Source organism: Leptonychotes weddellii, chromosome 8 (genome assembly GCF_054177405.1).
Source record: "Leptonychotes weddellii isolate Sample4059 chromosome 8, ASM5417740v2, whole genome shotgun sequence".
Taxonomy (NCBI): Eukaryota; Metazoa; Chordata; class Mammalia; order Carnivora; family Phocidae; genus Leptonychotes; species Leptonychotes weddellii.
In genome coordinates, this window is record NC_138376.1 from 25368422 (window position 1) to 25383492 (window position 15071).

A 15071-nucleotide genomic window follows, 5' to 3' on the forward strand; every position below is an offset into this window, starting at 1 on the left:
AGGTAATTTATATGTACAAAGACCAATACAGTGCCTGACATACAGCAGATATCAGATAACAGGTAGCTTTTACCTAAGAAGCAAAAGTCTATAAAAAGAAGATAAAAGAAAATGTTTGGGCTTGAAAATAAATCTGCCAGGAATCAGATACTTAGTGGTATTTAACCAAGGTGGTTAGAAACGTGTGGTGGAAGAAGAGAGTTGCCAGTAAAGATGAATATAGAAGCTAAAGTATTTAGTGAGAGAGGGCCAAGGGTCATATACACATGTCCCACATAATGGAGAACTGTCCACACAAGATGCCAAGAGCACTTCTCCTGAGATACTCTGAGAGGGCACACCAATTTAAAATGGGGGAAGGGGACCCACTTTATAAATTATTAAATACAGCAAAAATTCCTTTTGAGGAACAGAAATGAACTGAAACATAAGTGTAAAAATAAAGAAAATGATTCTTTCTACAGAAGACCATCTAAAGACTGTAGAGGAGACCACCCACCAAAAACAAAAGAAACAAGCTTTGTTGTTAAGACAGAAAGGTGAGACACAGAGTAGTTACCTAACTTGTCCAAATTTGTGCACAGGCAACCTAAGCCTACTTTCCAAACTCTTCCCACTACACCACACTTTATGAGCTTGCAAGGTGAGACTTCATAGAAAAACTGAGAAAAGCCAATCACAGTTAACAAGGCAGCTTATTTTCTTTTACATGTTCATAGTTGTGGTTTTATGTATACTATATTCGGATTCTGCCAGCAATTTACCATCTCTGCTATCAGGATGTGTTATAATCAAGAGTAATCTGGATTCAATGAAATTAGTAGTTTGTACAATGGAATTAAATTCTTTACTAGAGAAGATGAACTGTTTGCAAACTGCACCACCCAGCACTACAGGTCATCAGAGCAGGCAACACAGGTTAAGGAGGCTCCCAATTCAACAAAACCAGTTTCATTTTTAGGTTTTCCCTTTTTTTGAGGGGGCATTCATATATGCTCTTATAAAGGAAAGGTTTCTACTGATTTAAAAAAAAATGCTTTGAAAATCATGGAACCAGATCAATTATTAAGATCTCTTGAAGGTGTTAGATTTCACAAAATCCTGAGAAACGACTCACAGATTATATAACCAAGGCTTTAAATTCTTTATTGCCTCCAAAGCTAGTATATTTTATACTCTACGTACTTCTAGACTTGGAGGGGGATGTTACAAGTATAAATTTTAATGGCCCATATAGTGATAATTATATTGATCTTAACACTGAAACACACACACACACGTGTGCGCGCACATGACCAGAGCTCTCAAACTCTAGAAAACAGTAAGAAGCAATATTTTTGCATCAAAGGGATTTTTTTTTTTTTAAGTCACGTATGTGGTCATGCCCCTCCCTTAAAAACACTGACATTCATTTAAAAAAATCTCCACTTTGCACTGGGCTCAGCTTTTTGAAGTTACAAAGATAAACAAGACATGTATCACCTTAAGTTTTAAAGGTGTATCAGACATTCGTCAAATAACTGGGTAGAAAGAGGTAAGGTGCCAAAGAGAGGCAAGGGAGTGAGAGGTGCAGAGAAAATGCAATGGGGGAAAGAAAAAGAAGAAAATGCAATGGGAGCTCAGCAGTGGAAGTAACTAGTTGACCTTTGAACAACGTGGGTTTGAACTTCACAGGTCCACTTATATGTGGATTTTTTTTTTTTAAATAAATACAAGACAGTACTGTAAATGTATTTTCTCTCTCAATTTTCTGAATAACATTTTTTCTCTAGCTTACTTTACTGTAAGAACACAGTATATATAGGGGCGCCTGGGTGGCTCAGTTGGTTAAGTGACTGCCTTCGGCTCAGGTCATGATCCTGGAGTCCCTGGATTGAGTCCCGCATCGGGCTCCCTGCTCGGCAGAGAGTCTGCTTCTCCCTCTGACCCTCCCCCCTCTCATGTGCTCTCTCTCTCTTTCTGTCTCAAATAAATAAATAAAATCTTTAAAAAAAAAAAAAAAAGAACACAGTATATAATATATATAACTACAAAATATGCGTTAATTAACTGTTAATGTTATTGGTAAGGTTTCTGGTCAACAAGGCTATTAGTAAAGTTTTTGGGGAGTCAAAAGTTATACATGGATTTTCAACTGTGCAGCACCCCTAACCCCCCATGTTGTTCAAGGGTCAACTGTACTTCCAACTGTGCAGATACAAAAGTTATTAGAAGGAGTGGCCTGTTCTGGAAAACAGTATGCGGGTTCCTCAAAAAGTTGAAAATAGAGCTACCCTACGCGACCCAGCAATTGCACTACTGGGTATATACACCAAAGATACAAATGCAGTGATCCGAAGGGTTTCTGCACCCCAATGTTTATAGCAGCAATGTCCACAATAGCCAAACTATGGAAAGAGCCCAGATGTCCATCGACAGATGAATGGATAAAGAAGATGTGGTATATGTAGACAATGGACTATTCCTCAGCCATCAGAAAGGATGAAATCTTGCCCTTTGCAATGAAACTGTGGATGGAACTAGAGGGTATTATGCTAAGTGAAATAAGTCAATCAAGAGAAAGACAATTATCGTATGATCTCACTAATATGTGGAATTTAAGAAACAAGGGAGAGGATCATAGGGAAAGAGAAAAAAAATGAAACAAGACAAAATCAGAGAGGGAGACAAACAATAAGAGACTCAATCTCAGGAAACAAACTGAGGGTTGCTGGAGGGGAGAGGCATGGGGGGATAGGGTAACTGGGTGATGGACACTGGGGAGGGTATGTGCTATAATGAGCACTGGGTATTATATAAGACTGATGAATCAGACCTATGCTCCTGAAACAAATAATACATTATATGTTAATTAAAAAAAAAAAAAAAAAAGTGGCCTGAAAAGGAGAGTCCAGAAGGGAAGGGACAAATCATTTCTGCATTCTGATACATGACTGCACATTCGTTTGTCATTCAACAAATAGTTCACAGTCTAGCAGGAGAGAAGGGTAAGTAAACAAACACCTAAAATACAATGTGTGAAGTATAATACGTATGCCCGTGCATAATATTAATGAAAAAAGGAGGGATAAATTTCCATGGGGTCGTGAGGAGAGTAAACAAGGAGGGGAAGGAGGAATGGTGACTTCATCATGGCCCTGAAGATGAGCAGGAGTTTACTGGAAAGAAAAGATATTTCTGGCAATAGGAACAACACAAGCAAAGGCATGGTGAAGTGAAAGCATGTGGTGTCTTTGGGGACCGGCTGTGGGGGAGTAAAGAGGAGACTGATGATAAAAGTGAAAATGAGGCCAGATCGTGAGGAGCTTTAAGCCCCATGCCAAGGAATTGGGCTTCAGTACAGTAGGCATGAAGGTTTTAGGCAAAGAATGATGTCATATAAGCACTATGAGACACCCTTTCTAACATTAAAATTTTTCAAGGCTATAAAAATACGCAAAGTTTCCATTGGCTGCAAAAACATATAGAAGAACATTAATTCCAGGACCCCTTGAAATCACTCCAAAGGCCCCACTGGCCTTGAGTCCAGTTAAGGGTTCCCACAAGGCTGGAACTATTTACTATTTACTTTTCTTTGGATTACCAGGACACGGGATATAGTGGAACCAACAAGAACTGGTTTGTGATGAAGAACAGTTTTAAGACTGAACAAAATATGACTCCAAGGCTCCTGCCTGATCACCTCAGTGGGGTGCTAATGAGAAGAATGTTAAGTTTTGCCTGAGAGACATTAAGATTCAGACATCTACAGGATGTCCAAGTGTTCTGTCCATAAGCAGTTAAAACACAGGTTTGGAGGTCCAAAGAGAGTCTGTAGCCACAGATAGGAATTTGAACATTACCACGCACTGTACTGGTGACAGCCGAACCTATGTGGATGGGTGAGGTCACGGAGCATGGACAGGACCCAGCTCAGAATCTAGCAATCCCGGGGCAAAGAGGAGACTAGACAGAGACAGAGAAAGATCACTCAGAGGAGGAGAAACAAGACAGCTATCATGTGAGTCTAGGAAGGTACACAGTTCAGAACACATTTGGAGTATGGTGCCCAATGACAGAGGGTCAGTTAGTACGAAGACTAAGTGGCTGCTGGATTTGGAAACTGGGTAGTCTCTGATTTTCATTTCTCTGGAGTGGGTAAAGAATAAACTGGGTTGAAGAACAAATGAAAAAAGGGAAGAAGAGGCAGTGTAGCTCACTCTGCTCAAAAAGTATGGCAACAAAGAGGAGAAAGAGGTGTTGACGGGTTGTCCGGCTGGGAGAAGTACGCACATTTTGTGCGTTTTCTTTTTTTATAGGACTTACATCTAGAGACTCTGAGAACAAGGACTGCCTTCAGTATTCTTACAGCACCTACTAGATTATATAATAAAAAGAGCAGCACTACCAAGTCACTGTTTAGAATGCAAGATACAGATCTCTCACACACTTCACTAAACTTTAACTAAACTGCCAGTGGAAAAGGGAGAGAACTAGACTGAACCAATTAGATGGTCATTAAATTCGAGTCATTTACCTGCTCGGGGTGACTGTTTAAAAGAGGCCACGCCTTGTTATGTAATTTGACAGGCTCTGTGAGCAACACCGGGAATGCTGTAAGATGTTACCTTAATTCCTTCACCCTGGGCTGCACAAGGACATACTCACCTCCATAGTAGAGTCCTGTAGCAGTGCACATCCGCCACTGTCCCTGATACATTCCTGCTCTGCTGGGGCTGCACATCTGGACGCTGACATCTGCAATCTCTTGGGGCTCTAGCGATCTCACCATCACCATGTTCACATGTCCAAACTGGTCTCCCCCGACATATTTAAGACAAACCCCTGGAGGCCAGGCCTCTGCCCCTGAGTTCAAGCAAAAGAAAAAAATGTTAGGCAATTAGTGGTCCTAGGCTGGGTGCAGTTCATTACAAAACTGTAGAAGAGGCCGCTTTCTCTGTCTTTGGCACATACGTGAACCTAGCCACATATCCTTGAGCTATATAATGTCACAAGACTGACCAGAAGGAATTATCAGAGTTAACAACCTCTGACCAACTGTCTATCCCTAAGATAAGGCACATATGACCAAAGCAAGGCAAGCAAGAAGATGTGTTTCAGGGGACCCCACACATCACACTGAATCCGTAGAATCTAAGAATGATGTCCACGAAGAGGCGTGGAAATGAAGCACAGACCCACATCTTTGGAGGGCTGCTTTCTTCACTAAGAGGTAACACATGTCCATTTTCACTGGAACTTTTTAAGCTGACATTCTAAGTAAAAATACATGCGATTGCCCCTGGTTTTTCTATCAAGGCAAGCAGATGAAACACGTGAGGAATAATTTCTATATTACTTTCATTTTAAAACTTTTTCCCTGATACACAACTTTTCCTTCTGGAATCCTTAACTATGAAAAGACCAAAGTGCAAGAGATCCTGCAAATACGAGACAGAGGAGTCAAGTGAAAGTTTCATTTTCAGGTTCAAACAATAGTGGGGAAAATAGGAACAGTGGCATGAACTCCCCTGCTAACAGCACACTGAACTGTGGTCTCAGAGGTGATAACATCAGCCAGAGGTACGTGTATAAAGGATAGGAATGGCAATATAGGGACAAGGCATTGGCAGGAATGTCTTTCCTCCTTTGGAGGTGAAAAAGATCTTATTTGGGTACCTCCTCCTGCGTACCTATTTTTAGGTAAACTAATTCAAAATGAGCAATCCATATATTGACTCGTTCTGACAAGTCACAGGGCCACTCAGGGCCTCTAGGTCATCTTTCCAGTGAAGTCTCTCCAGTATACTCCTTTTTACTGTAGATAGAAACCTCTGTATCTTTTGGGGGGATATATACATTATACATTATAAAAATTAATCACCGTGAAAAGGTGGACATGGCAGGACTCCCAGGACAAAGCACGCTTGAAACTGATCTCCTGAGAGTACTCTAGGACGCGTTAGTATCTTGTTCTCGAAGTGCCAGACTGGTTTTGATATACCTGAGGACGTACTATTGCCAAGGGAACCAGAGAGAAAGGCAGCCACAGCTCTACTGCTGACTGCAGCCCCATCCTGGACAGCACACTCCGGGGCTCCTAGGATTTAAGGGGTAGCAGATGAAGCAGTGGGCACAATGTTTTGTCGGACCCTCTTAAAAACACACCTGCCAGCAAAGTGCCATCCTAAGTTAACACCATAAAGGGCAACTGCTGCAGGTGGAAAGCTTGTGGCGGATACCCTGACAATACCTGTATGTTGTCTGGCATTTCTGGGGCCCACGGGCTTGGCAAAAGTCTATCAGTCTGAGGTCAAGAACAGCAGCAACTGGCATGGAGCACCTTGGAAAATGTCAGTCTCTTTAGAGACCAAGATCCAAGAGGAAAATTCAACTGCTGTGTTGGGGCTGAATTCACAATTGTTCTTTCAAACACACATACACACAACACCTGTAACAAGACAACATCTGTTGGTATGAAACATCTGTTGGTGTCTGTTTTTGAACTTCTAAGAAATTAAGGAAAACGAAGACTGCCTGGGTGTGAGAAATGTGTGGCTGGCTATCCCGAGCACACAACCACAAGTAGCCGAGATGGTCAGAGCTCCCCGCTCTGCAGAAGAAGGGGTGCTGCTGTGCTCCAGGGACACTGAGTTAGTTGGTAAACATTAAGTGATTAAAAATTAGGCAGCTAAGGTCCTGATCTTTTTTACTACAGACACTCTATTCATGTGGTGCCTGGGGAGCTTGTTGGAGAAAAAATTGCATGAATTATCCACCATCAACTCTAAAGTGTTAATTTGCTATAAAGTGAAGAACCAATCATTCACTTTCTGAGAGTTACCAAGAGTTCACTACGACATTTAGTTCTTACAACCTAGTAAGTCCGGCAACTCTAAGAAGGTCCAAGATACCAGTTCTTAATACAGAAGGAAGGTAAATACTGCTGAGCTGTATGGACCACCAGCATACCTAAAATCTGGATTTGAGAAGTATTAGTACAACAGGGCCTCAAATTAAGTCTCAGTTACAAACTGGCTTACTGGGGGACAGATACATTTAGAAGAAAAGAAAGACTAATCTGTGTTTTATGACTTTCCAAGTATCACAAGCACACATATGATCAAGGCTGTGATTCTCCAATTATCATGGAATATAATTTTATTAAAAAAAAAAAAGTAAAAACAGAACAAAGCAAAAAAACCCTGACATATGGCAATTTTGAGATGACAGAGAACATGACAAAAATGAAATAAAAGTCCATCAGTTCCAGAAAGCCTGGACTTACTAGGTGTAAGTCATTACAGAAATAGCTGGGAGATAGTAAGGAACATTCAAAGATTGATGAGGAAGAAGACAAACCTCGATGAAGATCCCCTGTTCTTTTTAATCCCTAGAAGTTTGGAGACTGCATTTCAATTAAGCTGCAGACAAAAAAAGGGACCTTCATTGATCTTGTCACTATTTTCTTCCCGTACCTGCTGTAAAGTGAGTGGAATATAACAAAATTTGCTGAATGGATGAAGCAGAATTACCTTCTCTATAGTCGTGCTGAAGAGAAAGGCAGAAATTAACTATTTTAAGGAGCCAAAAGAAAAATGGAGGAAACAGTTGTTCTTTTTCAAGTTTTCTCAACTCTTGCTTTATGTTCACAAAAAATAAAGTTGACTGTGAAGCCACTTTCTCACATGACAATCACAACTACTTCACCAAAGTCCAAGAAATACCAGCGTTATCATAACCTGCTCGGCTTTACATTCACTATGGTTGGACAACAGAGCATGGTTGTAACAACTGAGAAGCTGAGGGAATTTTAATTGTAAGGTTTCCTGTTCAAGTTTCCCAAGCTTCTAAAACTTATATAGTGCCAAAAGTTTGGATCCTGGGATTCCGCATCTATGTCATTAAATGTCTGACTTCCGTTTTACCATGGTCTTAAAAGCTGAATTTTAAACAATGTGTAACACATTTATCTTCTTTGGGGAAACTGCTGGGACAGCTATATGCAGTTCCTACCAATCTCATCTGTTGTATATTCAAATGCCTGGCATGCCTAAAACATGACAGCAGAGAAATACCATGAAAATTATTTATGAAACTATTTCAGTGAGCACTCATCTCTTAAGAGAAGGTTATGAATGAGAGTAAAAGAGCCAGAGGAGAAACAGCTAAGGCCTGCCATATTTCGGTGTTACTCTATTTCCAGAAAGAACTCAGGCCAGATTAGAATGATGCCAAAGAACCAGTACACATGCATGCTTTCCCTCTTTCTCTTTAATAACATAACTATTACTTCGTTATGGAAGGCCAGGTTCTCCTTAATCAAATCGAGAGCATGTAGCTTACAGATACAAAACTATTTAAAAATGGATGAACAATTTCCAAAAGGATAAAAAATCCATGTGTTCAAAGTAACCTGAAGGGTAAAATCTCCAGCCAATTGCTGCCCAACTCTTTTCAAGAAGTGTTCAGGCACAAGAATGGCCTTTCACAGGAAGAGAGACTGCAGATCCAGAGGCTGTCTTAAACTGGAGTTACCACGCAAAAGCAAGTGGAAAAAGCAGCCAGCCCCACCAATACAGATTTTCTCCAAAGTGAAAGAAAGGTAGGCTCTTTGGGGTTCTGATCTGACATTTAGCCATTTTATACCAATCCCTCGCAATCCTCCATTAACTCAAGAACTGTCTGGTGAGTGAACGGATGTATCAAGAAGATTTCTGACATACAAAATGGTTTCTGCTATCTCAAATATTTCAGCGGTACTCTAAGAACTTTTAATATTTAAAATATAAAGAATTCACAGAAAGCCAGACCATTTTCAGTGTTTTCGCTATAAATAAACAGGGTCTTAATTTTTTTTAACTAAATAAAATTGAATTCATGTGTAAGTTTCAAAAGCAGTTTTGATCAGCAACTTAGCAGGTTTTAGTAATTGAGAGAAAACACATGATGAACAGAAGCTGAACTAAAGAGACTGTTTTAGGGGCAGCTGGGTGGCTCAGTCAGTTAAGCATCTGACTCTTGATTTCGACTCAGGTCATGATCTTGGATCATGGGATCGAGTCCCACATCCATCTGGGCTCTGCGGAGTGCAGAGTCTGCTTGGGATTCTCTCCCTCTCCCTCTGTCCCTCCCCATGTGCGCTCACTCTTGCACACTCTCTCAAATAAATAAATTCTAAAATCTTAAAAAGAAAGAGATTGTTTTAATATTTTTAAAAGCCCACAACATTAAGAAAAGTGAGAAAGAAATCAGGCCCCCCAAAAAGGAAAGAAATATAATTAAGCTTTGAAAAAAAAACAATTTCAAGAAAAACAGAAAACATGGCTATTTTCCCATATTACCAAGTGTCTCTCAAACTAACAATGCCCCACACCGTTACAATCAAAAGGGAAAAGAAGCTAATGAAAATTTTATAAAGCCATGAATGTCTCCAGTCATCTACTACCATGGGTCAATCCAGATTATAGGCATTTCCTCAGTGACACACTGAACTTTCATCCAAGGGAGAGTTACTTTTAAATAAGTCAGAAAAACTAAGAATAACAATTTGGTACATTCATTACTATATAAACAGCTAGCTTAGCCAGTCTTTCCCCATCATAAAAAAACTAAAGTACAAAGAATTGAAAAGTACATAGTCAATAAAAGGTCATTTTTACAGGTTTATTTGAGCCCTGAGAGTTTTATATCACCTCACATCAGATCACCCTGCTAGACAGGGTTCCCCCACACGCACAGATTTTTAGCTAAATACGCCTTCTGCCTAGTTTCTCATCTTCAGAATTTCTCTGTTAAGTCCTCGGTAACAAGGAAGTTAAAGCATCCTGATCTAGTCAGAAGCATGAATAATTACTGCATGAAACAAGCAATTCTAAACCCACTCAAATTAAAAAAGTCATTAGAAAAGAATTTAACAAGCAAAAGGTAATAATGAACTGTTACAAGACACATATTCAGATCCTTTTTTCAAAGAACTATCGCTAACTTATTTTTAATTTTTCTTAAAGTCAGCAGTACATTACAACAATGCCTCAAAAAAATTTCTCGATCTTTCCATCTTTCCCATTTTGAGCAAATCCCCGCATTTCTTACCCTATTTTTCAAAGTGGTATTAACATTTCAGAGAGATATCTCAATGAAATTTCATAAAGAATCATTCTTGTAGCTACAAAGAAAAGAGCTTTCAAAAGAGCAGATGCTCACAGCTCTTTCTAACAACCTTGTTCTATTCAAGGATGTACCTCCTCTAGCCTGCTGGAAAGAACTGGAAGATTAATTAGAGCAGAATTAAAATGATGGAGTAGAACTGTACAGGTGGGGATAATACCACCACCACCACACACAGGCCTAGTTCCTGGTATCAAATGAATATTGAATTGTTTAGAGGCCATCAAGACCTAAATTAAAAAAAAAAAATCTAAATTATTTTTCCTGATCTAGGGCAGGGGACATTTCACTGATGTTTGCTCATCACACCAGTACAAAAAAGTACTACATCAGGGAGCCTGGGTGGCTCAGTCAGTTAAGCATCTGCCTTCGGCTCAGGTCATGATCCCAGGGTCCTGGGATCAAGCCCCGTTTGGGGCTCCTTGCTCAGTGGGGAGACTGCTTCTCCCTCTGCCCCTCACCCCCACCTCATGCTTTCTCTCTCTCAAATAAATCTTAAAAAAAAAAAAATAGTACTACATCATGTATAAGAAAAAGCTCAGAGTTACAAAAGCATATAACTTAAGCTAAAACATTTCCTTGTTTCTTTTAACTACTAAACAAAGAAAACTGGGCAATGAAGAACTGCCCATTATCATTTACCAGAATTCTGGATCCGCCATGTCTTTATAAACTGAGTATCAGGAGGTATCGACTCCCCTTCTCCTATGGTGACATCTTCAACAAACGACATAGAGGGTACACTGATGTTTGGGCTCTCAAAGTCGTAATAGGCGCCAATTGCTGCTTGTAGGTTCCTACAAACAAAAAGAAAAGGCAAAAGATTTTACTTTAGTCCTGTCCAGAGTCTATTATCTTGATTCTCAAAACAAATGGAAAAAGCCTGTTTCTTAGGGTTTGGTATAGAACCTTAGGCTCGTGATATATAAATTTTTAGAGCCACTGGTTCTGCCTGAGGAACAATAAGAAAAACACCGAGACCAACAAACTTGTGCATCACTTTCCTCCCAAGTGCCCACATAAAAAGTAAGAAACATGAGCACCATCAGCAACAAGATGAGGTAATCTCTATCTTACCCACAGGGATAGCAAGTTTGGGTAAGGAAGTCAATTAAAAGAGTGCTCTTCTACAACCATGATTGGAATTCAAAAAAACTCTAGTTTAAAAGACATTCTAATTATTTAATTTTTTGAAAAGGCAACACATGCAGATGGTTCAAAAGTTTTGTACAGTGAAAAATAGCGATCTTATCTCTTCTTTCCTATACACACACATACACACACACGTAACTGCTCATACTACTTTCTTCAATATCTTTCCAGAACTTCCTTATGCACATACAAGCAAATAATATATACTCTTATTTCTCCCCCTTTTACACAATTATTGGCATATTATACACTGCCCTTTGCTTTATTCCCATGAAGACATTCCTATGTCAATACATAATGAATATCTTGTTTTTTATAGCTGTATCCATTGTACAGATATATCATTATTTATGTAACCAGTCCACTTCTGAGCTTGTTTCCAACCTTTAATTCTTCCATAAATAAGCTTAAGCAAACATTGTTTTTATATACATGCAAGTCTATCTGTAGGATAAATTCCTTTAAGTGATACTACTGCTGGGCCAAAGGGTATAGATTTGTGGTTTCAACAGATATATTCTAAACTTCCCTCAATAAAGTTGTACACTGGGTGGCTCAGTCGTTGAGCGTCTATCTTCGGCTCAGGTCATGATCCCAGGGTCCTGGGATCGAGCCCCGCATTGGGCTCCCTGCTTGGCAAGCCTGCTTCTCCCTCTCCCACTCCCCCTGCTTGTGCTCCTGCTCTTGCTATTTCTCTCTCTGTCAAATAAATAAAATCTTTAAAAAAAAAAGTAAAAATAAAGTTGTACACTTACTGCTCCCACCAAGAATGTATGAGAGTGTCTATTTCCCCATTTGCTCATCAACAATGTTCCTCCAGTTTTGGATTTGTGTCAATCTGATAGGTTAAAAATAAGATCTCAGTGAGGCCTTAAAATGGTTTTCTCTTGTTACACAAAAGGTTAAGTATCTTTTACATGTTTAGGAGCCATTTGTAGTTTCTGTTTTCGAAGCACCATTTTGTAAATGATGGTGTTCTTTTTAATTACTCATAAACCCCCTTATGTCAGAAGGAACTACCAAGCACACAAACAAGAGTCCCTAATTGAACTGAAACACATGATTGACAGCGCATTCAGCCATGCCAGAAACCAAAGGCCACTAAGGGGTTTAAGCAAGCTGTGTTCATTAGAGAGATCAAAGAAATTGCTAGGAATTACAGTAACTGCTCCTCTTAAGGTCTTACTTAAACTAGTGACATCAGCTCTAGTCCCCACAGTGGACAACAACACAAGCTGCATTTTTCTAAACATAACCCAACCATAAGCCAATGGATCCAGTGGGTTGTTTTTAATTGTGCATAAACATAGCAGGAAACAAGCTGTGACGGTATATAACTGTGCCACAGACATACTATTAACAGCAAATACTTTCCTGCCGGGGGCCTGCCTGCAGCCCAGGTGTTGCAGCTGCCACAAAGGAGGGCTATATTCAAGCAGCTGCCTCAGGTCAAGCCTCACGCAACGGTGGCCTGTCCTATTAGTCAGTAGTGGCTGGAATTACACCACCACCAACTGCCTGCCTGGTGTATGTGTGCTGGATAAAACTGACATGGAGCAGAGCTGGGCCAGGGGCCAAACTGCCTATTTGCTTGACCATTCAATAGGAAGGCTTGGACTTCAGTCTTCCCAGCAACTTCCTTCTCTAGCTGACTGTGATCCAAAATGAATAATATGTGGCTGGTCAAACTTGGAGACGCCCAGCCTCTAACCACCCACAAACAGGCCCTAGGAGTGTATCCGGAATCAGCCTTACACTTAGGAATTAGGGACAAAATGAGGAAAAGAAAAGTAAGGCTAGTTTGTATTTTGTTCTTCTGAAAACTTTTTGTAAAAGCTATGTGTCCACCCTTTTATAAAGATAATTTTTCTGCTGCAGGAACTCCAGCAAGTAGCCTGCTAAACTGTTTTCTGTTCACTTGGCTGTAAAATATGCTTGGGAGGGAAGAAACTATTTGTGCACTCAGGACAATTGCCAATTCTCATCCCCAGCATGTGTCATATTTCACCACTTGGCTCTGCCTGATATCAGAAAGGACTCAAGACCACTGCAGTAGAAACATGAACACGTTCAGCTATCCTACTTAGACAGATCTGGCCGCCTCAATCTTGTTTCACACAGTCCAACTCATCCCAAAGCCAAGCCAACAAAACTATTTATTTGTACCTGTATTATATAGGTAATCCAGCCACAGAAAGATTAAGAAACTCTTTTAAAGCCCAAAGTGAAACCGAAAGTAGTGAACTGGACTCCTGGCAGGAAGCAGGAGTGGAGGATGACAAAGCAAATTAATTTCCCAAGTACAAGGCCAAGAGTGGACTTAGCCCAGTGGTGCTCTAACCCATTCGGGAGGTACACAGCTTAAAATGTGGGTACACAGCTTCTTGGCGCTTGGACCACTTAGATCACTGCCTTACTGGGCCAAGCAACGGCAGAAATAGACCAAACAGCTCCAATTCAGTGTGAGAACAAGGAGATATGAGAGCACGTATTCCCGTTCAAATCAACATACTCAGCTATTATTAGCCAACAAGAAATTCTACATGACAAGGAACTGGCTGAGGAAATGGGAAAAGGAAGAACATGGACTCTGTATTCAGCCCAGTCTGAAAGTTTAAACTTCCAGGTTCCTCCAATGTTTTTGCTCAAAAAAAGTTTTTAATCTGATTTCAGATTAAACCAAAAGCACCCTGAAGAACAAAGGCAGGCAGTGTAACTGAGGAAAAAAGCAGGGGCCAAGACGATGGTGATGGCTATGAATATGCTTAAAGCCACAGAACTGTACACTGCAAAGTGGTTAAAATGGTAAAATTTAGAATGGCTTTGTTTGGAGGCAGCGCCTACGCCTGGCTGAGGGGCTTTGAACAAGTGGCTATGCATCTACGTCAGCTTACTCATCTACAAAACTGAGTTTTTTGTATCAAAAGGCTGGCTTATATTTTATATTACAAAGTTGGCAATGATAAGGTTGGCTGTGAAGACTATCAGACAATGTGTGTGAATGCCTTAGGGTTGGCATTCAACCAATATTTAACTAATAATGAGCACTTATCCATGTGCTAGGCACTCAGCCTGAGACTAGGGATAGAACAGATGGCAAGATGGGCAAGGCCCCTACCTTTACACAGCTTATAGTCCAGCAGACTTCAGCAAGCTAGGGACATTCAAAAAGGGTAACTCCAACTGTCTCTCACACTGAGGTTATCAGTCCAAGGCAGCTTTTCCTACTTGAGTGAAAAAAATGGGCTTGGTGCACAACAGTTTCAAATGCACTGATAATCAGGTGAACCTGATTGAGAGTAGAAGAATTTGGTGATGTTGATATGTGTTCCCTAATGAAATGCAGTTTTGTAACTCAGAAGCAATACTGTCGAACATTAATTTTATAGAGGAGGCCACAAATGCACTGACAGGTAAATAACTTGCCACATGCTAGACCATCAATTAGGAGGATTTATTCAAAGGCATAAAACTTTCAGCTTACCCAGAACTTTCCAATTATCTAATAACATTCTGAACACCTGATTTTCTTAAGAACATAGTAATTACCAGCATGAATTCTTTTTTTAAGATTTTATTTGAGGGCGCCTGGGTGGCTCAGTCGTTAAGCGTCTGCCTTCAGCTCAGGTCATGATCCCAGGGTCCTGGGATCGAGTCCCACATCGGGCTCCCTGCTCTGCGGGAAGCCTGCTTCTCCCTCTCCCACTCCCCCTGCTTGTGTTCCTGCTCTTGCTATGTCTCTCTCTGTCAAAAAAATAAATAAAATCTTT

The 15071-nt window shown here is 40.3% G+C and overlaps 1 protein-coding gene across 10 annotated transcripts in view; it reads right to left on the bottom strand.

Annotated features, from left to right (window-relative positions):
* LOC102751017 (protein ILRUN) overlaps positions 1 to 15071 on the bottom strand; it is a 92397-nt gene that overhangs the window by 46825 nt on the left and 30501 nt on the right. For 8 of the 10 annotated variants that reach the window (XM_081828028.1, XM_081828033.1, XM_081828026.1 and 5 more), the window contains exons 2-3: positions 10792 to 10946; positions 4648 to 4845 (exon numbers count right to left, since the gene is read on the bottom strand). In XM_081828028.1, coding sequence (XP_081684154.1) covers positions 4648 to 4845; positions 10792 to 10946 — 353 coding nt within the window. Of the gene's footprint in view, positions 1 to 4647; positions 4846 to 10791; positions 10947 to 12056; positions 12140 to 15071 lie in introns of all 10 variants that reach the window. The other 2 variants (XM_081828030.1, XM_081828029.1) reach the window with 2 other exon arrangements.